This window comes from Heterocephalus glaber, unplaced genomic scaffold (assembly GCF_053883595.1).
Source record: "Heterocephalus glaber isolate CG9 unplaced genomic scaffold, H.glaber_assembly_v1.0 deba00001446, whole genome shotgun sequence".
NCBI classification, from domain to species: domain Eukaryota; kingdom Metazoa; phylum Chordata; class Mammalia; order Rodentia; family Bathyergidae; genus Heterocephalus; species Heterocephalus glaber.
In genome coordinates, this window is record NW_028258298.1 from 1,312,231 (window position 1) to 1,336,749 (window position 24,519).

The 24,519-nt window shown below is 47.4% G+C and overlaps 1 protein-coding gene across 5 annotated transcripts in view; it reads right to left on the bottom strand.

Moving 5' to 3' along the window:
• Positions 1–24,254, bottom strand: part of LOC101710289 (beta-galactosidase-1-like protein 2) — a 37,514-nt gene extending 13,260 nt beyond the window's left edge. The window contains exons 1-8 of one of the 5 annotated variants that reach the window (XM_004862676.3): positions 24,056–24,254; positions 14,515–14,712; positions 12,761–12,829; positions 12,067–12,162; positions 10,125–10,233; positions 8,011–8,103; positions 5,400–5,481; positions 1,567–1,637 (exon numbers count right to left, since the gene is read on the bottom strand). In XM_004862676.3, the coding sequence (XP_004862733.1) occupies positions 1,567–1,637; positions 5,400–5,481; positions 8,011–8,103; positions 10,125–10,233; positions 12,067–12,162; positions 12,761–12,829; positions 14,515–14,712; positions 24,056–24,141 (804 nt within the window). In that variant the 5' untranslated portion in view covers positions 24,142–24,254. Of the gene's footprint in view, positions 1–1,566; positions 1,638–5,399; positions 5,482–8,010; positions 8,104–10,124; positions 10,234–12,066; positions 12,163–12,760; positions 12,830–14,514; positions 14,713–14,881; positions 15,214–21,946; positions 22,244–24,055 lie in introns of those variants that run through there. The other 4 variants (XM_021242759.2, XM_087214258.1, XM_087214259.1 and 1 more) reach the window with 4 other exon arrangements.
• Between the last annotated feature and the right edge of the window lie 265 nt (positions 24,255–24,519).

Below are 24,519 nucleotides of genomic sequence, written 5' to 3' on the forward strand. Positions count from 1 at the left end.
TGTTCTATCCAGAATGACTCTGTATCTAAGAGGCCCAGCACGGATACAGTCCTCTCAGAGTTGCTTCCCTTTACCTGGAAGAGGCAGGGACCTACAAAGTGCACCATCTTCGAGGTCTAGCTTGGTTTAAACAGCAGGTTGCAAAACTGGACCAGTAAATCAGGGACTTACAGTTCAGCTATTCACAGCCACAGTTTGGGTTTATACTTCAAAAGTCTAAAATATTATTTCAGAATGCTGACCTTGATGCATGATTGCCACAAGCAGGCAAAGATCATTGTCAGGGCCATGCTCAGCTCTGGTGTGTCTGTAGCAGGCCTGGAGTACCTGGGGGAACTATAAGGACTGATTTGCTAGCATTTCAGGATCTGCACCAGAGTATTCTTCTTCACGCATTCAGCAATAATCAAATGTCCTCTGCCAGTGATGGCATAGTATTTTAAGGGCAGCTGCCTACATAGCAGTGAAATCTGATCCAGGGTTTGCAGCACACTTATGGGCCACTAATACTAACCCTAACCCCACCAACCTTATGAGTGGGACTCTCATTATCTCCAGTTAACTGAAGGGGAAAGACACAGAGAGAGGTTCAGTGACTTGCCCTAGGTCACCACTAGCGTGGCCAGGTGTGTTCAGGGATAGTGTACAGCATTCTATATTTCCCTTTGGCAGTATTCATGTTCAATCTTAGTTATTATTGATTGCGTATTTCATGTTTCTCTCTTCACAAGTAGGTTACAAATTCTGAGTACAGAGACCCTGTGACCTACCATACAGCATAAAAGCACACATCAGGGACTCAGGAAATAGATTCCACCTAGTTTCCATTATTTTTCCCACCAGAAATCTGCCTGGGACACATGACCCTCATCCTATAAGACCTCAATGGTCATGGTAACTTCATAGGGCTGGGCCTGAGGACACGACCCCTGCTCTAAAGTCCACGGGCCAACCATCTCCACAGTCAATATGACACTCTTGACTGCACTGCTCTAGGTCTGGGACCAATGTGGACATGTAACAGGTAAGGGCATTCACTGCTCCCTTCAGCAAGCCAGAGCAAGAGATTGGACCTCTGCTGTCAGGTTGCATCTTGGCCCTGATCACATTTGTCTCCTGTGAACTCAGGAGAGAGCAATCAGAACAAGACTGAGCTGTACAAGACCATTGATCTAATGATGCTGAGACACATCTAGCAACTATCCTCTTTCTCCTCCTGACTTGGGATGGACTGGGCTTCTGTCTCTTGACAATCATCTTTCTAGGACCAGCCTTCCAGGTTAAAATCAGAACCTTATATAGGATAGGACAGAAAAAAGCTTCTCTTTTTCCTTAATCCCTTGGAGCAAGTTTGGGGCTTGTGAAGTCCTCAAAATCTCACTCACACCACATCAGCCTACACGGCAAAATCACAGAGCACCCTGTACACTGCTTCCCTTATAGGCGTGTGGCAACACGGCTCTGAGCTGAAAAGTGGGGTGACCCCATCCGTCTTCCCCAGCAGGGCACTCAGAACTCCAACATTTGTGCTGGGCAGTCCCACCACTTTCCCCGGGCCAGACTTACCTGGACACTTAAGAGGAAAGTGGTCAGTAACTGTAGCTCCTGTTGTGACTGCAGGTTGATGGTGGCCAGCACTGAAGGGAAAGGAGAAAGGAGAAAGAAAACAGTGTTAAAGTCAGGAAGACTTTATGACTCATCCAAGCCCTTCTCAGTCCATTAACTGGTCTGATGCCAGCAGACTTACCTAATTAATCTTGGAAATCCCACCACTCAGCACAGAGCTGGCACAGCAGTCACTCATAAGCATCTATTTTTGAGTAACTGTAGTTTTACAGCTACAATGTGCACTATGATAACTATTCTTTTGTAGCAAACAGCATCTGAGCTTCATACACAAAGCATGGAACAGAGGATACTGATCTCAATGAAGCCTCCTGTTTTATTTCTTGATGAAGAGTCATTTTCTACTGTACACCATAATGAGTTTACTTTAAAATTTAAATATGCTCAAGAAAGATGCACTATGTCTGGTGGCTGGCCATGCTTCCCTTGGCTAAGCCAAGGACATCACTTGGCTCTGAGGGTCCGAACATGCTTGCTGTCTACCTTCATAGTGACCTCACATGCACAGGCCTTGGCCTGAGCTCAGGTGGGCCCTGGAATGGTGACAGAGACTGAGGCAGCCAGGTGACCCCAGCCACTCTGCAAGACGTAAGCCCCAGATGACCAGGGAAAAGAAACAAACAGTAAGTGAGACTTGGGGAGGTGCAATAACTTGCCCTATGGTCACAAAATTGGCAGGCAGCAGAGTAGGGCTGCAAACCTAAGCCCCTCTGACCCTGATGTCACTGTCCAGAACCCTCCTTGCCTAAAGCTGCAAACTCTGCTCAGCAGCCTGTCTGAAACTGACCAGGCAAAGGTCTCAAAGCCGATTGGATGCACAGAGCTGATTAGACACAAGTAGCTGTGGCCTTTCTCTCCTAACTCCTCACCACATAAGGTGATGGGGCGGGAAGGGGCAGAAAAGACAGCCCCAAGGAATAAAAATGCGGAAGAGATGTTAGCAGAGGGAAGTGCTGAGGGAATCTTAGGGCAGTGATGGACTTAGAAAGTGGAAGGAGCTTCCATTTGCTCCCACCTCCAGCCCCAGGCTTTACCTACTCCCAGCCCCATGCAGGGTAACTCAGGGGAGGCCATGCAGCGGAGGACACCTGTCCCCAGCTTCACATCCCTGTCCTCAGGCCTCCTTCTCTACCTGTGCCCATCTCTTTGCATGGTCCATTTGCTCTTAGAAAACCCCCAAGGGTGTGGAGCTGTGGGACAGGAGGAAGGATGTAAGTAGGGAATATGGTAGGGGATTCCCAAGTGGGGAAAATTTCTGCAGCAAAAACCAAAGGCCTTTTCTACAGAGATGCCCAGTGGTGCTCAGACAGTGTCTCCAGGCAGTCACGTACAGGTGTCCCTCCTTGAAAAAGCCCATGGCCCCTTCACCCCACAAGGAAGAAGTCCTGTCCTCTGCCTCTCCCACCCACTGGGCACCAAGGGGGCCTTCAGTGCCTCTTTTTAAAGCTGCTCAGTTAGAGCCAAGCAACTGAGAACATTCCTCATCTGGAAGACTCGGCAGAGGAGGCAACAACATAACAGGGCAAGCAGAGAGGCCATGTACAAATACCAAAAGTGATGAAAAGACTACACAGTCAGATGGTGAAGCATTGCCAAAGAAACGCAATGACTGAACAAACATCTCATCATTAGCAGACTCAACTGTGCAAGTTCCAGCAATGCACAGAAGTGGCATCAAAGCAAAAATGTCTCACAACAGAAAGTATCAATGTGAAATAACAGAATATCATGGATAAAAAGAAAATTCTAAATTTTTAAGAAATGAAAAGAGGGAGGAGACAGGACATCCAAAGGGATCAGGAGCCGGAATGTCACTGGGTTTTAGAGGCACCAGTGCATGCTAGAAAATGATGGAATAATGTCTTCAAACCCCAGGAAGCAAGATCCAACACAGAAGAGACACCCTGGGCACCTCAGGATAATGCTGTACAGCAGGTCTCCAGCAGATCACACACACACAAGGAGGAGGGCTCCTGGCAGCCTGCCAGGCCCCACTGTGAAATCTGGTATGTACAGGCACTGAAAAGTACCAGCCAAGGTCTTGGGTGAAACATTTGTTTAAAAAAGAGAGAGAGAGAGAGAGAAAAGGATGAGCACGGTAATAGAGGAAGAAAAAGAAAAATTATGATGAAAGGAAAACCAAACAGGATCATTACTACATTGAAAGTGAGCACTAAGGACACTGGAGAGTGAGCTGATTTGCAACTGGAAGATTCGGGTGCTGTAGGGGAAACAGGTGGAGGGCCAGGGCCACAGGAAGCCCTCTACATGTCCTCCATGCATGTCAAGATGCCCAGCTCCTTGGGAGGGAGGCTGAGAAAATACCATCATCTTCAGAACAGGAAGCCATGGGCAGAAAGTCAGTTCAGTAAACATAGAGTTCTAAGTGCATGTTGCTCAGAAACAGGAAGGAGAGTGGTGGAAGAAAAAAGGTAGGGTTCAAGATGGTCATTTCTAGGGAATAGGACGAGGAGGAGGAGGCAGGCAGTGTTGTATTCTCCATGAGTATTTGTGTGACTTTACTTTTAGACCACGTGAATGTATTTCTTTAATTAATTTCTTAAATTAAAAAGTATTGGAGCTGGGGATTTAGCTCAGTGACACCACGCCTGCCTTGAAAGCATAGAGTTCTGAGATCAATCCCCAGTACCAAAAAAAAGTATCATTCTAGGCAGCAACTGGTGGCACCAGGGACTCAAGGAGTGGAAACTGCAGAGGAGGATGGCGCATGGAGAGAGCAAGTCCAGGTATCCTCACAGGTCTTTAATCAGTAAATTGCAAAGAGCTGAAACTGTTCACCAGCATCTAAAGGTCTTCCCCACACAGCCACAGCCCCAGACACCTTGGGGTCACTGCTGGTCATCATCACTCCCAGAGACCAGGTCTTCTGGGTTGTCAAATCACTCTGTTGGGACAAGAGCCTTCTACATGCCAGGTGCTGCTGGACACAATACAGAGACAAAAGTCCCTGCCTATAGACGCAAAGAATGTGCTACAGTAGAGGCAAGCACAGCTAGAGGTGACCTTGGAACAGCCACAGACACTCTCTGGAGGATGTGCAAAGCCTCCAAGGGAGAGGGTGCTGAGTGCATTTGAGGAACAGCAAGAAGGCCAGGAGGGTAGAAGGGAGTGTACATGGGAAGGTGCTGGGAGGGAGCCCAGCCAATACCAGAGGCTGTGCTGGGAGGCCTTCCAAAGTCATTCTCAAGACCTTCATTTCTCTGTGGGGCACCTGGGTTGATGACCCTGTCTACACTTTCAAAGACATGAATCACTGCTATGTTGAGAAAGGGTTGGAGGCATCATTGATGAGAAGAGAGGTCAGTCAAAATGCTACCCAGTAACACGAGGGAAATGATGGTAACAGCCAAGGGGCAAAACACACTTAACTCCAGACAGGTTCTGAAGACAATGCTAGAGATTAAAAGGCCAGGTCACAGCTTGTGGGTTAGGCAGATGGGAGAGGACCTGAGGAGCAACTACAAGGCGTGGGGCTCATGCAATTGGGGGAAAATGGAGCTGTAATTTTCTGACAGAAGAGTGAGTGGGGTGGCATATACACAGCTCTGTTAGTGCTCTAGTGCCTAGAAGGGATGGGAGACCCCACAGAGCTGGCCATGGATCATCATCTCTGACACGGACCCTCTGCCCCTTCACCTATAGCTCCCAATCCAGTGCCATGGAATAATGAGAACAGAAAACCTCCCACATGTGTCTCAGTGCCACCAGGGGGACCATGCACACCAGCACCCACATAGCCTCTTCGCAAGTACCTCCATGGACCACTCCCTTCTGCAGGCCATCCTTGTTGTCTGAAGTCAAAAGCAGTTCTATGATTCCACGGTCCTCCAAGGCCTACGTGGGACAAAGGACAAGTCACAGTCAGTACTCATTCTTCATAGCTGCTGAGGTGTCACATAGCTAGGGATAAGGGAGCCTGGAGAGCAAGGGGGAGAAATCTAATTAAATTATTTTCTGCAGCATGTCCACCTTGTCTGTGCCTGCTATATTCAGCAAATGGAGCTGACATCCAGCTGCAGCAAAGGACCAGGCTGCTGGAGACTACAGCTCTGGCTTGCTTCTGAAGGTCTGGCTGGTTTGCTGTTCCCAGACAGCCTACATAGAGGCTAGCTCCGGAGGCCAGCTGCCATGCTGTCACCTGGCACCTACCTGCTGGGCTCCAGTGAGGAGATCAGGCTTCCAGAACAACACCCACATCTTCCCATTCACCCACACCATGAGAAGATAGCTTGTCTTTCACCACACTGAGCCCGTGCGGCCTTCACCAACAGCCAGGGCAAGGCATTCCCTGCCACCAACCCACATGCCCTGCCCAGGCCCAGTGGAGCAAGAAGCATTCCTGGGGTTACCAGTCTGAGGACAAAGTGAGCAAGCACACTGTGCATGAGAGGCTATAAGGATTTCTACCACTCAGGTGCTAGCGTTTATAGAGTAGTATTTACTAAGGTGCAGGCCTTCTAATAAGCACTTTGTACACTATTCACCCAATCTTCACAATTAATCCATCAGCAGTACAGATGAGGAGAGTATGATGGGTCACAGAGACAAGGAGAGAGCTTGAGATGACCCCAGAATCTGTCCACGGCAAAGGCTCAGCTCTCAGGCTTTGGACACATTGGGATCAGAAATCCCTGCAAAGGTGATTTCCCCCTAATTTTCCCTGAAGATCTTATGACAAGACTATTTATTTCAGCTGAATTATTTTGGAACTAGACGAGGCAGAGATATCATCTAGCAGAAGATGCATCCTCTTAAGAAAAGGGCAAAGGGGGTACAATTCTTGGGAATGACAGAGCAGGAGAGTATTTACTATGACGCTGGGTGACTTCTTTATCAAAAGCCCTGAACTGACCCCCTTCAGCTATCTGATCAGTCATTCCTGACACATAACATCTCCTTAGCTTCCTACAACATCTGCATATACTCAGAGCTCACAGACATTCATTTACTGACTCACCCTACAGGGGGTCATTATCTCCATTTCACACATGATAAACTAAGGCTTGGGAAGGAGGTAAGGGAACCTGCCCAAGGCCAAGCAGTGCTGGTGGCATCCACATCGAGCCACACAGCATCAGAAGCATTCATCCTGGAGCTTCAGGTTGGCAGCACCCAGGCATTGTGCTCCTACCCGGAAGGCGAGGTCCCTAAGGAGCTGAACTCTCCTCTTCTGCTCACTACACAGTTCTCCTCCTCCGCAGATGAGTCACCCAGCAGTGGCTGGAGAGGACCCAGTCCCTACAGGGAGTCTGAGGGAAAGAGAAATGGTTGGTCTAGAAGCCGGAGTCTGGACTGGGATCATTTTAGGTAATTCAAAGAGGAAAAGGAAGCTGGATGTATTCTCTCTTCCAGGCTGTGACTAGGCCTGACTTCAGGACTGAACTTGCCCCTCTCCTACTTGAGGGATGCCCTCCCATCCTGGACACATTATGTGCCTTTCCAATAAGCTTTCTGCAGGCGAGAAGTTGGGGGACATCGAGGGTCTAGGAGAATCTACAGTCTGGTGCACTTGAGCCTTGATCTACAGTCTACAGGGACGGAATTAATTTCCAGATGGAAAATGAATCTGTGGAAGACAGTAAAAGAGATGCTGCCTGTACAATCAAGGGCCAAAGCTAAAGTCCAGCCTCCCATGAGATGGATTCACCCCAGAGGACAGTTAACATTTCCTCACTCACATCCCAACCTGGCTGACCCTCCAGAGGCCTCTCAGTTGAGTGCCAATGATCTAGCAAAGTCACTTACTGACAACTTACTGTAAACCTAGCTGCCTGACCTCACACAGTACAATTTGGAGAGGCAGATATTCTTTCTAATCCTACTTAGTAGACGAGAAAAAGAAGACTTAGAAAAGTAAGGCATTTGTTTGAGGTCTTGGCTACCAAGTGACAGAAATCAGGCCTGAATATTAGCTTGTTCTGTTAAGTGTCACTACAGACCTGCCCTTCCCCAATCCGCTGTGTATGAAAGCACTCATTCTCAACCTCCCTCCCACGTTGGAGGCTACCTCAAATTCTTATAATCACACAGTATGGTATGTGGCTGGGGCATAAGAATATTTTTAACTCCCCAGATAAAGCAAATCATGGCTTTATCCCAGGGCTAGAATCAGGGCAGCAGCTCAGGAAGACTTCTCTAAACATCACCACTCAGCCCCTGGAACACCATGTATGCACTGCAATCCCCAATCCATAAAGACTAAGTGATGGCCCTGTGGAAACCCTGCTGAACTAAATCAGTGGCGGAAACTTGGCCATTAATAAATGCTTCTGGGAAACATACCAATTAATATGAGAGAGACATTAGACCCACATATTATTTTCATGTAATATACATGAAGACACCATCCAGGCTGACTCTCACCTTCTTGACATAAGGCATGTAAGCAGGGTCTCTGTTGTAGGAACCATATTCATTCTCCACTTGCACAGCAATAATGGGCCCCCCATGCTTGTACTAGGGAGGAGAGATGAACATTCAGAAGTTGAATTCATGGGAATCATGTTACCTAAATCTGTCACACCTATCACCAATTATTAGCAATATATCCCACTTGAAAACAGAAGCCTTCAAAGGCTTGGTGTTTAATTAAGAATGCTGTCATTAAGACAAGGTAACAGGAAGCACTAGGCTCTGGTTCTCCTATGGAAACATCACATAAACAACTATAAATATACATAACTTCATACAATCTCTGAAAACTTGTCAAAGATCTAAGCAAACAAGTGACCACACAATCAAGGAACAGCCACATGAAAGAGTAGAACTTTCGTGGTGCTTTTGCACACCCTTGGCCTCCCCCTCCTCGGAGCACGACTGGCTAGGAGGAGGTGCCCCAACTTCCCTGTTTCCTCTTCCAGGATGAAAGGCATTCATCCATGCTATGTGGCCACCTGCTTGTCAGTTTCTCAGTAGGCATCTCACCAATCAGACCCACTGTTTTGGTATTGCTGTACTTCAGGATGGCCCCAAAGTACAGGATTAGTGATTCTGGCTGTTTCTATCACAGTGTACTTTTAAAACTGTTCTAGCTTATGATCAGTTACTATTATTAAACTTTTACCATGCCTGAATTGTAATTTAAACTTTACTGTAAGTATGGGCTACAGGAAAAAAATCTGGTATATATAAGATTTGGTCCTATTCATGGTTTCTGGCATCTTCTGGGAGTCTTGAGATCAAGATATCCCCATCAACAAGGGGGAACGTCACCAAATAATACACTTATAGACTAAAAATGGTGAATTTTTTTTGTATATCCTTATATTGGTACATTTTAGGTGTACAATATAATGACATTCATCATTGGAGATATGAACCTTTACATAATCTCTCTTGGTTCTTATTTTTTCTCCCTTCCCCTGCCCTCCCTTCAACTCCTCCATCCCTCCCTATTTACAAAGACTTTGTTTCCTTTTTTTTTCTAAAAATGGTGAATTTTGTGTTGTGTGTATTTCCCACAGTAAAAATAAAATAATTACCCAGAGAAAAAACTCTCAAGTACACCATTTCCAGGCTCAAGTGCCTCTGAGCTATGTTCTCAGAATGATCTTCCCTCCAGCCCTCACTCCACCTCTACCCAGACCTATAGCTCCACCTGTCGAATCATTTTAGAAACTCCACCTTCTTTGCAAATCCAGGCGAACAACTTCCAAGCTTCTGGCTTCTTTCACTAATAGGGCTGCCAGATTTAGTAAATAAAACTACAGGACATACAATGACATACAATGTATTTACAATTTCTTAATGTAAGTATGGCTCATTCAATATATGGGTTATATTTATACTTAAAAAATTATTCCTAGCTTATCTGAAATTCAAATTTAACTGGACAACCTTTGTTTTATCTGGCAGTTCTCTTTGATTTATGTGTGCTGTGAACATTCCAAACTATTAACTCAAGAGCAATTTTTATTGATGTACTAATTCTTCATTAATGTATTAATTTCTCAATGTCACTCTTCATGGTTTTACATAAGTAACTGGGTTAATTATTCCCACTCCTGTTTTTTATTGCTTCCAATTATCACATAAAATATTAAGAAACTTTCCCCCAAAAGAATCATTTTAACATTTGTTTTGAATAGTAAATGGGTACCATGCGGTACCTTTCTGGTAGCACAGGTTAAGTACCTTAAAAAGTCATCAATCAGAATTTTGTAATTACAAAAAGTCTGATCAATGGCCAAGACCTGGCCACATTTGCAGGCCTGAGACATGGTGTCACCGGGCTACTGACAGATGGATGTTTTCAATTATCAATCCTGCCAGCTATTCATCTCCAGTCTCAGCTCTGCACTGCGCAAAGCAATTTGAGTCCTCACACCTGTCTGTCCTTTAGCACAGAGACACTGAGACACTGGGGAAGTGTGCCCCTGTTTGGGAAAGAACTACAGGTCCCAGGGTCTGAGACTGACCTAGGATGCCTGCCACCTGAGGAAAGACAGGTAAAGACCAAAAAGTCCATGTGCTCTTACCTGGAGTGGCACCACCCTGGACATTAGGTGATCAAAGTAAAGATCCACTGCCTCAGTGAAGCCCTTGTAAGTTGTTCTCAGCTTCATGCCAGGGTCTTGGAGCAGCCAGCTTGGAACAAAAAAGGGGAGGAAGAGGCACTGGTGTCAGGGTGTGGGACCTTACCTCGGCATGCTGAAGGTGCAGGGAGAAGAAAGCAGCTTCAAAGAGCTCAGAAGTAAGTCTGAAGAGCAGGTGAGGAGACTCATCCACCCCACTACCTCCACTCAGCCAGAAGTTAGGAGATGTGCATGGATTCATGGGCTACGTGCCATAGCCCACTGCTGCCCCACCCCCAGACACAGGCTGGAGCAAGTTCATTTGCAGCTTCATTGCTCCAGGCCCCATTGATGCCAGGCAGGCTGACAAAAGTCTTTCATGGGACTCAAGGCACAGTTTTCAAGCATTTATGCTATAGTGCCTTTCCAAAAGGATAAAACCAGGAGGGTTAGAAATCACTGGGCCTAGAAGTCACAGACGCTACCTTCCAGATCACTCAGGAAAATAAGACTGGCACAGACTGTGAGCAGCTGACTGCAGTGAGGGACGGGCTCATTCACAGGAGTTGCACGGCACTGCCACACTCAGCCCTCAGCAGGAAAGCATGGTGTATGCTTCCCAGCCTGGCAGCCCTTAGCACAAACTCCTGGAAGGAGGAACACAGCAGCAGGGCCTCACTCCAAAGCTCGAGTCAGAGCACTTTTTTCTCATGTGGAATCCCGAGAAAGCACATTTCCTAACACATGGCTCTGAGGCTTCTCTTGCCCTCAGCAGAGTTGGAAAAATACTGATCAATGTTGGCAAACAATGAAGTGGAGTTGGGGTCTCCAAATCTGATGCCCACATTCACTGTCCCCTCAAACAGGCGGGTTTCTCACAGGACTAGCGGTGCAGGGACCCACTCATGAACAGGCAGGTGCCACACATGGTGAGGATCTGAGGCCAGAGCTCCCCATGCTTGTTGGTTAATACTGTTAAACCCTGTTGTCCTCCATGCCCAGCTCTGGCTGAGCCCAAGGAAATTGCTGTCTGTGGCACACAGCTCTCTAATCTGCAGGGAGTGAGGGCACAGCTCTGGCTGCATTCAGAGCCTTGTCCGGGGCACTGTGCCAGCTCAGAGAAGTGATTCTGGATAATGCAGAGATGGAGGCAGAGGCTGAGCCCTTGAGGGAAGGGCAGGTTGCACTGGAAACAAGAACAAAAACAAGGTCACACTGTGGAGAGACAGTACCCTGGGAGGCTTAGCCTTTTCCGCTCCAGGTGTGAGTATGGGGTGAAGCTGGAAAAACTTGTACCTGCTAAGAAGAATATCTTCTCACTGGAAAATAATAATGGCAACACAGAGGAGTGTGAGGGATGAATGTGGTCCTGGCTGATTCTTGTCCAGACCTCTCTTCCACCCACAGAATACTCTAGTGACCTCAGCAGAGAGTAAGCACACTTAGGAAGATTAGACATCACAAGGTTGGAGGGTGAAACAATAGTAGCTTCTGCTATACTTTATCAAAGTGCCAAGGCTTTAAAAGAATGATTGGTAGTATCTCTAAGAAATAGACAGGCCAGGTCAGATTTTTCCTATTTTGTAGTCAGGGAAAGGAAGGCCAGAGCAGATAAATGACCTGCCTGGGCTCCCAACTCCATAGTTGGCCCAGAAGAACAAAATGCCTCGGAATGGCCAACCTCTCTGCTGCTGCTTGCCACATACACCGATCCACCAGGGTTTGACAAGGGCAACTATAAAGTTGTTCAAAATGACTCCTTGTGGGTGCCACTTACTCTGAAAAGGGAATTGAGGACAAAGTGGAAACTGTACCTAAAAAGCAAACTCGCCCAATATCCGTGAGTATTTTGTGTTGGAATCTGGATATGTCCAGCCCCGCTGGAACCCCACACAGCCCGGCTCACCTGGGCAGGCCCCCGAGGTCGATCTCAGCACAGACGTAGGGTCCTGGGCGCAGAATCACCCACAGCCCAACCTCAGCAGCCAGCAGGACAAAGGCCCTGGGTGGAAAACCAAGTCAGCCATCTTGTGATGGCCCAGAAGGGAGCCTGTGTACCTGACAGGGTCAGCTGCCTACTTCTTGCCCCCTTTCTCTCATAACCATGGAGACTGGGTGAGGGAGGGTCAACCCCACCTCAGCAGAGCAAGGGTTCACACTGTGATACCCTGGGTTCACACTGCCCATCCACACAGCCCTTCTGGTGGAGAAAGGGCTTCAAACAGGGTACAGGGATCCTAGGGATCCTAACATGAACTGAGAAGCAGCCTTGCTAACCCAGAGGGAAGCCTGTGCCCTGGCCCCGGTGACTGGATGCCACTGTAAAGGTGAATGGCACTTAGTCTTGGGTCCTCTGGGCTTCAGAGGAAAGGGAGGACCTGAGGCTGCAGACCCAGGCCCAGGGCAACAGGTCCTGGCTAGGGAGCATCTGAACCCTAGGTACAGAGCCTCTCACAGTGTCTGGAAAACAAAACTCCAGTCCCCAGTGCCCCCAGTCATCAAAGCTGAGATGAGACTTCCCAGGGGTTCTGAATCCACCCTGAGAAGCCACCTCTCTGCCACCCTCCTCGGCCAGGTCATAGGACAGCAACCCCACATACTCCAGGTCCAGGTTCCCAGAGAAGTCGAATTTCCCTCTTTCGGGCTCATGGAGGTTCCATGGGACATAGCTGTAATAAAAAAGGTAATAAGAGGCCAGAACTTGGCATTCATTCTACTTCACTTCTCAGATCACCTTTCTTTTTAATCTCTGAAACACATGATGATGGCTGCAGATGTGCTTCTTGATGGCTTCACGACTGGAACCAAGAACTAACTGAACACGTCTGGGAACCATTGAGAATCCAGAGGAAGCCCCAGGGGAAGAGCATCTCATCCCCTCAGAAGGAGGGAGGGTCAATGAGATTTGGGCAAAGCACTACTCATGGATAGAAATCAGGCTCTATGACCACAGACCAGCTTGCCACCTTCTTTTCCCCCAGAGAGGAAGCAATAGCAAAAAAGCAGAAGTAGGGCAGGAAGAACCTCAGTACCAATGCATCCAGATTTCCAAAATCTGCACCAAAATGGAACTCTAAAGGGAAGATAAGGACCCACAGTAAGCTGCTAAAAGAGGCCACCCCAAGAGGCAAGGGAAGAAGTCAGCTTGACAATGACGAGCTTTGGTCTCCTCCCCACAGCCCACAGCTGATCTCTAGCTGAGCCCGCTGTACTGCAAAGCACATTCACAAGTGGAAGGAGGGGAGGCTTTCAGGCTTCCAATTCAAATCTAAGGTTCCACGTTGACACAAATACAGACTGTCCCATTTTGTTATGCCCAACCGCAAATCCCACAGTACTGCTATGACTTCAGGAGTCTTTCTGAGAAGTCACTCAATTCTTTCAACAATGCTAACATTGCTCAGAACTTTCTTAAAACCCAGGAATCACCTTCAAAGCCAGCCCATAAACCACCCCAGAAAATCCATCTCCTTGCTTGGTAATTACATATTTTTGTCTGAAAATGGATTAATCTAGCCTATATAGGTACAGCCAAATATCTCTTGGCAATTTTGAAAAAAAATCCAAGAAAAGATAGAGATTATAAACAGTTAGCCTTAGTTTTTAAATAATCTGCATACTCACCATTTCACTGTGTGCCACTACCATGTGCCAGTCAGCACACCATGTGCCGAAAAGAGTCGCAGCATATAGGGCTGTCCCACGAGAGGAATTCTGTAGGCTGCTGGCAGATAGCTGCTCAGGCAGCCGCTCTAAAGAGGACTACACTCATCTGCTACAGACACTGGGGTGAGGAGTACACCTGCTAGGAAGAGGAGGAAACAGGAGCATGTGCAACCACAGAGGAAAGGCCACGTAAGGACAAGGAAACAGAGAAGCACCAGAAAGAACAAAACATGTTGACTCCTTCAGCTTGGACTTCTAGCCTCCAATAGGGTGACAAAATATATTTCTGTTGTTCAAACTGCAAATAATAAATTAATAAATGCATAAATATTTACAGTCTGAATCACCGCCTACATCTACACTCACCTCCCTCACTGTATTCTTTTGAAAATATTGCTATTTTGGTTGCTCTAGATCAGTGACAGCAAACTTTTTAGAGCTTTCAGTGATAACAAACAGCCTGCTGCACCACTTGTGCCACTGGTCTAGACCTTCTACTGATTTTAGGTCTTTTCATGCCCATCAATAGGAAGTTCTATAAAGATGAGGAGGAAGGGAGACTCTTACCCTGCAGACCTAAGCAGAGGACTTGGGCTGAACCCTCCTCCTATCTTTTGCCTCCTGCAGACACCTGGAGCCCTTATTTCATAACCAGGCTTGTCAGCAGGGAACAGAGCATGACACTCACGTGGTGAGGGTGTTCAAGCCACAGGCTTTCATCTTGAGCAAACGGTCCCTCCAATATTCCCTGGGCACACGGAAATAGTGTATGGAGCCGCCAAAGATCCAGAAAGTGGTGTCCTCCAGAATAAAGTTTTGACTTTTGGCCTGCAGCCCTAACCGCTGGTGTCGAAGCCAGGGTGGGATCAGGGTGCTCCAGTCCAACCTAGAAAGATAAAAAACCCTCTTGGAGCCTAGGAGCTCCCTACAGCAGTGAACAGAGTACAGAGAGATCAGCTTCTTCGCCTCCTTCACAGGCCCTTAGCCTTCCTCTCTGAAGAGGGCCTGCTCCCGCGGTGGCCAGGCGAAGCTCCCGCCCTCTGTCTTAGCCAAACCTTGGAAGGAGTCTTTCTTCAGCATCACTCACAGAGCTGGACCCGGCTGCAGGGGGAGAGCAAGCTGATGCAGTCAGGAACAAGACAAACACAACGCTCAACATGAAGACACGTGTGCTAGAAGAAGAGAGGACGAGGCAGGGTTATGGGAAGGGGCTGCTCTCTAGGGCTGGGATTCGGGGACAGCTGTAGCAGCTCCTACCCATGGCCAGGTGTTCTAAACATTAAAACAACAGCTACGAGAAACAGTACCTCCGAGCCCTCTACTGGTCGCAGCTATCAGATTTGTGATGCAGATACTTGGAAAGACCATCTAAGTTAAACAGTGTCAATTCATTAACAAGATTTGCAGGTCTTAATTACTTCTGAAGTTCAAGCATCAGCAAAAGATGACCCAGCATGACACACCCCAGGAACAAGCACATCATAGCACCTTTGAGGTTGGTGCAGGGGCACGCTCCCAGTAACTTTGTGATCCTAGAATTCTCCCTCGCATCTCCACCTAGGAGCCTGAAGACCATAAGGAGAAGCTGGCAATAGCAGCTGCAGGGCTGGAAATTTCCAGCAATGGGGTTTAGGGAACTTGGAGACAGAGAACAAGAGCATGAGAGCCTGGGGCAAGAGGAAGTTTTGGTGGTACCTTTCTCCTCGACCCCTTTGTTTACAGCCCTGGACGCTGGGCATGTTGCCAGGCAGGGATCCCCAGCACACAAGAAGGTGACATCACCAACCACTTGGAAATTTCCTGAGGCCACTCATGGGCAAAGAGAATTATCTTTTACCTGCTCCTTCCTACTTCTCACAGCCCCCAGCCTTGAAACACACTAAGGCTACAGAACTATGCTTCAGCTAGGTCATCTGTGGATAACCTGGGACCTAATCACTTTTTCCTTTCTCTAAAGACAAAAGTTCCATGTTCCAAGTGAATTGCAAGTGACATTTTAGGACTCAGTTCTTCTGAACGACCACCTATATGGGAAGGGAAGACAAACACTGTATCTGGAAGTGGGAGATCTGGGCATGAATCTCTAGGTAGCACAGTCACCTGGGCTTAACAACTCCAGCTCTGTAGAAATGCATTCCTGCCTCTATAAAATGGGCAGAAAGGCTGCCATAAGAGTCAGATAGAAATGAAATACTCCGTGATGTGCAGTAAAGGAGTTTATCACTATTTGAAATAAATTTAGGTGAGCATACTTTTGCATATTACAAAAACAGCCTCAGTAAGTTTTATGTCCCTAACATAAAGTAATGCCAAACTCTCCATTTTCCCTATTTTAGCACACAATATTTTATGTGATAGACTTTGCACCAGGCTATCTTTGTGTAATTTCTAAACTTTTACAATAAAAGATTCTGTACATGGAGATCGTATAAAACAAACCCAGCTCCTTGGCCAGGTCAACCAACTCCATCCCTGAGCCAAACCCCAACTGCCACCTGTCTCAATGAGGCCTGCCAGCTGAGAGTGGTTTTTGCTTTTCTAAGTAGCTGAAAATAATCAAAAGAATAATATTGTGGGACAGATAAAAACAACATGAAAAAAACCAACAACATAAATTTCCCATCTTAATGTTTGTAAATAGTTTTATTGGCCCACTGCCACATCCAACATCCACGTGTGGCTGCTTGGGCCACAAGGAAGTACAGTGGACCCTTGACTTACAAACTCAATTTGTTCCCATAACTCAAGTTGGTCAACTGTCTTCAGAGTCTGTCTCCTGTATAATTTTAGGCCACACTTTCTTCCAGGCAGATCTCAGTGTCCTTAGAGGGACATTGGCCCAGGATTTCTCAACCCCACACAGGAAAGGACATTGTAATGTTCTTTCCAGAACCCTTTAAGGGTTAAATCTGTATCTGAGACCATCTGGAAGCACAAGTGGCCAGCATTCAGGCCAAACTCATGACTTTGGTCATAAGTTAAAATTAAAACTCCAGTGGTAACCCAAGTTGTTTGTATATCAGGCCGGTCATAACTCGAGGGTCCACTGTAACTGCAATAGAGACTGAATGGCCCACAAAGATGAGAATGTTTAATATCTGGGCATTTTCAGGAAATCTTGCCAACCTTTGTCCTGGCAGATGAAGCCCCAGATTACTCAAACAAGGCCCCAGGGTCCCTGCTGGTCCCTGCCTGGGCCTCCCTGTAACCACCTCTTGTTCTCCCCTTGCCTGGCAAGGTCCTGACCATTTTGGCTTTGTCTGAGATTTTCCACACCTTAGACAAAGGACAGTCTGCACCTCCCATGGTTTTCACACCCCTGGTCCCACACACTCTGTTTTCCTATGTAGCCCTCCCTGCCTAAAGTACCCCTCAGCCACCCCATGCCTGCTGGGCCTAACCCAGGCTAGTGCAAATAGGAACTGGGTGGACAGATTATTTTCTTAAAAATGGGAATGTTGACAGTCTGATGGTAAAAATGCACACACATGCATTCTCATTATTTTTAAAGACAATGATAATTCAATTTGGTGATCACTCCACCTGGTAGCATTCTTTATCCTCTGTTAGAACTCTGGAAACACAATCTCTAGCTCTTGACCAAAGCGTACATCTCTCATGACAACTTCTGCTGAGAGATGTGAGAGCCTCCCTCTTCCCACAAGGCAGGTGCAAAGATGCAGGTGAGAGCCCAGTGACCCCTGTACCTCCACAGTCCCTGCCTGGAACAAACCGGTGCTCTCACTGATGGCCAGTGTAGGCTGACCTGTCCAGGTGTGGTCAGCGGGCTGCAGAGTATCTTCATCCACTGCCTTTTAGAAACTCAGCCTTACCTGAAACCTGCTGAATCAAAACCTGCACTTCAATCAGATCCCAAGGCTACAGCTTTAGAAGCACCATCTGTACCTTCTCCTTTGATCTACATATACGTTGTCTCTTTGGATGGAGGGTCTCTTTGCTGGTGTCTACATCCTACCATTTTCTAGATTTAAAAAAATTTCCTTCTCACTGCTTATCAAGAAGCAGGAAATAAACATCACAAACAAACAAAAAAATAAAGAAGCTAGCTATTAGCAAATTTTAAATCCTGGAGAATTCACCTGTTCCCTTCCTGGAAATTTTCTGGTAAATTTACTAGGCAACGCTGTCAATAACTTAGTAGAAGGAATGAAATCGGTAAGAAAATAAGCATGGTAAGTGTTGGATTTCTCCAGGGAATTCACTATAAGGAAGGAGAAGACGCAAGGTGGAGCTTCATGTATCAAATGACAAGGCACCACGCAAATGGTTATTAAACACTAATCATGATCATTAACACTAATGATCATCATTAAGAATACCCCCCTAATTCCCTGGTAATTAACTCAGTAATAATAAGGAAATATCAATGGGATGGTTACATTCGGCTGGTTTAAAAGTCAGAGGGACTCTGCTCCTAAGTCAGGCTGTGACCCAGGAGCTAACCAAGCCCCAAGGAAGCCCAGCACCTCAGCAGCTTTGTTCAGTAAGCAGTTTAGTCACAATCATACTTTCTTCGAGGAAGCCAGGGGAGCCTGCTTGCCTTGAAGCCAGAGCTTATGTAACACTTGCTCTGGAATTTCTGTGACTTTTATTTTGGCTTCATTTTAGGGAAGTGACTTCTCACCCCCAGAAAACACTGAACAGCAGAGCCTGGGCTGCGGCCCTGCAGTGTGCCTCCTGGTGCCCTGCTGGGCCATGCTTGTCCCTCATTGAAGACAGGGCTGGCCTCAGAAGCCAGGCCACACATGAAGACTGAATTCTCCCTCCCTGGGGCAGCAGCATAAGGCCCAAGGATGGGGCCAAGAGGAATATTCTGAAGTAGAGGAGTTAAGGGCACAGCTTGGATCAAAGAGTAACTTGTTCCTTTCTTAGCCTTCAAACTACACCACCCAGCGTGCAGAGAACAGGGCTAGAATCTGGTGGGGCTGAAATATCTCCAACCTGACAATTTAGGGGAGCAAGACTGGCCAGGAAATTAGACTTCATGAGAGTCAATAACTGGATCAGGATCTCCAGAGTACAATGTAGAAATCTGCATTCTAGAGTCGCTCATGTGAAGAAATTTCTATGTGGGATGCCCTTGGAGCAGTTTACTTCATCAGTAACCTACCTCACCATAAATGTAACTGCTCAGCTCCCTGGTGTTCTGTGATACTGCACTTTCACCATGGGAAACTTTTCTATTGGTAGTCTTATAAATAGAGAAATGATTATACCACAGCCTGAACAGAAGTAGAGAATTGTTAAATGACTCAAAAGGGCTCTGCTCTCAATAACAAGCCCCAATCTTGGAGATGTTCTGAAAGGCCAAGTGGAAGGACTTCATGAAATAGGAAGAAAGAGGAGACAGCATATTTAAAAATATATATATATATATCGAGGGCCAGGGATTTAGCTCAGTGGCACCACACCTGTATCGCAAGTACAAGGTCATGAGTTCGATCCCCAGTACCAAAAAAATATATATATTGAGCTGGGCATGGTGGCGTATGCCTGTAATCCCTGAATTCTGGAAGGCTGAGGCAGGGAGATCACAAGTTTGGGCCTAGCCTGGCTAACTTAGCAACTTGACTAGACTATCTCAAAATAAAAATTTTTCAAAGAGCCAGGAGATGCAGCTCCATGCAAAGGCCCAAACTCAATCCCCAGTATCGGGGACTGGGGGGGACCTCTTCTCATGGAACTTATCCATAAACAATAAATAAGAGACAAGCTAGTTCATAGAAGACCCAAGGAATCTATATTGCCTTCCACATACAAATTAACAGAATTTCCTTCCTTAGATTACAGAGTTGAGCTCAGAATCTCCCTTACGCTGGTCCAACAAAAATGGAATGTGCAATTTTGGAAAGGTCTATCAAGATTTAAAGTGAATATATGTTATGGTCAGCAGTTCTTACAGAAATAGATCCAACAAATCCTCCTCCCAATTTTGTTTACTTTAGTAGCTGGAAGACTGCAAGCCAGCAATTCTCAGCAGTAGTGGACTGTTTCAATAAATTATGTATCTTATGGGCAAATGGGAGAAGAGGTATAGCTATCAGTAAGCCCTCTGCAGAAGGGAGGGGAGAGATGCCCAGGCTGCAGGAGTGGGAGTTTCTTTCCACTGCGTCCACCTTATTCTCGAATAGCCACCATGTTCATTTATTACCTACTCACAAGTTACATTTTTAAGGACGATACCATTTTTTCCTGAAAGAAGCAACCTCATGTTCTGCTGAGTCTCTGAGTCCAGAAACAGAACCAATTGAGAGCTTCCAACAGCTGACACCAGCCCAGAGATATCTGCTTCCTTACCTAGAACCTCAAGAAACACCCTGCCTTTCTATCCCCGAAGAAGTCCCATGGAGGGAGAACTCCTTTTCAATATGGTCTTTAATATTCAGGGAAGTTACTCTAAGCAAAAGTTAGAACTGCATGGAAAGGAAACGGCAAAGGGCCCCACACCGAGAGACCCCTGAGACATCTGCAGCTGTGGGGAAGGAGGGTAGAAGGCAGTCCAGAGCTCCAGAGAGCCTTTCAGGTACTAAATGTTTTGAAAACTTGCTTGCCAACACCAGCATCTCCTGTATTCTTATACAGAGCAGTATGTGAGGTGATACAACTCTGACTCATTTCATCAAAGACTGAGTGATTTTATTTCTTTTGCTACTTCCTTGACCTAAGGCGGGGACAACATTTTGGCCAACTTGCTGCTATTTCTGATGCCAAGGCTCTGCAGCTCTTTACTCCCAATCTCCTTGGTAGCCAAGACCTTTAAATAAAAAATATACCACCAAAGTCAGCGCTCCCGGGTAACTCTGGTTTCCCTGGATGGATGGCCAGCATGGTCATGTAAGCATCCCAGTGCTAACTCCGTCTTCCCTGTACACAGTGGCTCAGACCTCTCACCTCTTCCACACTATGAGCTCTGTCTAACCACCATCTGATAGGTGATTACCTGCTGCAAGAGACACTTCCAGACACTGAAATCATCGCCACTAGAAGATGAAAGGCACGGGATTTAAAGAGTTTCAGTATTCCAGGGACTGATTCAGGCCTCAAGCAGAGTAAAGACTTAGAGTAGGCAAAGCTCATAAAATCAACAACCTCACAGAAGCTTAGGAAGAAGATACAATTTGTCCACATAGCTTCAGCCTATGATCTGGATCAAAGAAAATGACTTGCATAGCTAACTTCTCCACCTTTATGAAGGAGAAGGAGTTCAACAGGTTCTCCCCTTTTCTTTTCTACAAGGAAAGCTTAGGATCAGGATTCCAGATAATGGCAGTGCAGAAACAGTGAGTGACACAGAGCTCAGAGAAGAAACGCACCCATCTTTTAGGAGCAGAGTGCTGGCTGCCTACTGGAGGCTTTCCTCTCTCTCCACTTCTGCCAGCTAAAATCTCAGGTATGAGAGATGCAGAGTTGACTGAATTATTGCTCAGTGATGCATTTATATTAAGGAGAACAATCATACTGGAAAACATACCTTGATCTTATCAAGCAGGCATTCTTGTGTTCATGAAGTAGAAGGAAGTAAGAGAAGGAAAGGCACTTTGGTTAAAGTAATGCTGGATCTCAAAGTAACATGCCAAATGAAGGAAGCCAAACAACAACAACAACAGTAACAAAAAGAGTACACACATTAGGTTACACTTCCATAAAACTCTAGAAAATGCAAACCAATGTACGGTGGCAGAAAGCAACTGAGCAGTAGTTTGCTTGAGGCTGGGGAGCAAGGATGAGTAGGAGGGAAGGGTACAAGAGGGGGAAAAAATTGGGAGCTAATGGCTATTTTCACTATCTTAATTGTAGTGGTAGGCCCTAAGCTTATCAAACTTTATATGTTAAGTATCAAAACTTACCAAACTTTTTATGTTAACTATGTACAATGACACCACAACCATATTTCAATAGAGGTAGCATTTAAGGAAGACCACTGTTCAAACATAAAAACCTAAGGTTGAAATCTTCCCCAAAAGTCTACCTGGCCCTATTATTTCTTATATATGATATAATCAAACTTTTATGATTGACTACAAGCCAACCAAAGGAAAAGTCTGTGGAAAAAAGAGATACTACAGCCAAACCCCTGCCTCCCAGCTCCCTCCAAATACCTCCTTCGAGGGTCCAGGAGAAGGGCAGATCCTGACAGCAGGGCTCTACAGAACTCTGAGCTAATGAGCCAGCTTCCATGTGACCTGTATTCCACTGACCACACAGACATTCCCCAACAACAGCTGGGAGAGGCCACCACCTACCACTCAGTTAATGACCCAGTCACAGCTGAGACCAGGCGGGAAGAGGAAACACAATCCGATTTCCTCTGGGCTCCAAGACTATTAGACTAACTCACAAACTGTCAGTGTGCAGCCCAAGTCAGACAGAAGGAAGCGGGCAGAAAGCACCCAGGCGGTGATACAATCAGAAAGATACACATTCTAAAGGCTCCTTCACACTGCCCTGAGCTTGGTACAGAGCTCCTCTGGCCTGTCTCATCTGCTGAGAAAGAAGGGGTGGCAGTGACAACAACTTTGCTATTCACATCAAACCTATTTGCCAGGCCTGAGTCATGGTTCTTTCTTCTGTGTTGCCATTCCCCAGGCCACACGTCAGGCCCCCGCCTGACTCCTACGGTGGCCACCTCACCCAGGTGGGGACATGTTTAAGTCATCTGCAACAAGCCTCACACAGCTCATCACAGCCCTGTCAAACAACACCCAGCCTCCTTCCCACAGCATTTCCTGGGGATTATTCAAGTGTGTTTCCTGGCCTGTCTCAGGCCCTTTGGCATAGCCCTTGCAGTGACCTGTCTGGGAGGCCTGCAATGGCAGCTACTCCAGATCAACAACAGGCACACACAGGATACTTGCACCTCTCTGGAGCCCTGGCTCCTTGACACCCTGCTGTGTGTGAGACACTTCTACTGCCTCTGCCCTGCACCTCTTCAGGGAGTTGCATCAGCCTTGCTTCTCCAGGAGGCTGAGCATCCTACAAGAGCACAGACCCATCTTCAAGAAGGAATAGGTTAAAAGATGGTAGCCTAGATGGGAAAAGTCTTTAGAACGACTGGGAAAATGAAATGTTTCCCAAATTTTCTGGACCCAGGGTGAGAAAAGAACCATTTTCTTCTCCCAAACAATATTTATTCGACATCCTCACCAACTCAGAAACAAAACAGGGATGTAAATCTTGAAAAGGTATAAGTGTAAAGAGTTTCTAAATGTGCTCTTATGGCAGCAAGAATCTTTATTTCCATCAAAAAGTCTCTGTCTCCCCAGAAGTTTGGAGAAATGAAGAAGGAAGACAGAAAAGCAATGGAGAGAGGGGTGTGTTCCTGTCACCAGTTCTGGTGCCTTGGCCTTCACCTCCTCAATAATGTCTACTGCCAAGCGCTCCTTGCTGTTGGTCTGCTTCCCAGCAACCCAGGAGGTTTTGAATATGGAAAGTGCCAGGCATCGACCTAAAAGATGGTAAGGGCAGCAAGCTTCTATAAATAGACACAGTTTAGAAAAACTCTGGAGTACTGCCCCCCGAAAATGTTTACTTGTCCAGGCAATGGGTAAATCATTTTATCCCTGAACCCCACCATTTGCCAAAAACAGCATTTGTGGATGAGAGAAGGGAGTGAGCTAGTGAGCACTGTGGGAAGCAGAGGCCACCTTATTTATCAGTACTGGCATGATGCAAACCAACCATCCATTGGCTGAAGACCTGGGAAGACCCCGGGCAGGCTCAGTTATGATCATACAGCTGAACCGGCTGTAACTGGCATGGGGGCACTGCCCTCTGAAGAGCAGGGACCCCAGCAGGCTTGGGAGGGAAAGTGGGAGCTTAGGAGCAGAGTAGAAGGGAGTCAGACGGGAAATGATGGGGCTGGGTGTGGGAAACACCTGAGAGACCTTCCCAGAGCGCAGGGGCGTCCCCTGGCACAGAGCCCCACATCACAGGGGCCCAGGAGCGGGAAAGTCCACGAACAGACGCCTGGGGACTCAGGGCAGCGGCCGGTGGGATCCACGCCTATTTCTCCAGGCAGGGTCAGAGCTCCTGCAGGTGCAGAGGAACTCGGGTGTGGGAGAGCTCGCAGAAAGAAGCGGCTGGGCTGTCTTCCCTGCGAACTAAGGATTCGAAGCTTGCCAGGCGACAGCAGGAGGTGTGGAGGGCTGGAGGGCTGAAGGGCTGGGGTGTGTGCAGTCCCGCAGGTGGCAGGCGGCGCTCTCTCTCACCTGCGGAGCACCAGGAAGCTCAGGAGGACCAGCAGCAGGAGTCCTAGAGTGCGGCCCGGCCTCCGCCGGAGGCTCCATGTACTCATCCCGCCTCGACTGCGCTCAGGTGCTTGGATCCCCTGCAGCCGGCACCCCCTGCAGCCGGCACTGGAGCTCGCGGGAGCCCTCGCGAGGGCGGCGGGGCCGCGCGCGGGTCGCCTAGGCAACGCAGGCGCCTAGGGGTGCCGATCGGCCCCAGGGCGCCCATTGGCTGAGGCCTGCAACCCATCCCCAGGCCCTCGGCTATAGTGTAACTAGGGGCGGGGACGAGGGGGAGAGACCGGCGAAGGGGCGGGGCGGGGTGAGGGAGGGGGAGCGGGGCGGGGGATGGGAGGGGAGGGGAGGGGAGGGGAGGGGAGGGGAGGGGAGGGGGGAGGGCCGGTTCGCAGGTTTTAGGCCGCTTCCAGGCCAATCCCGGGTGCCCG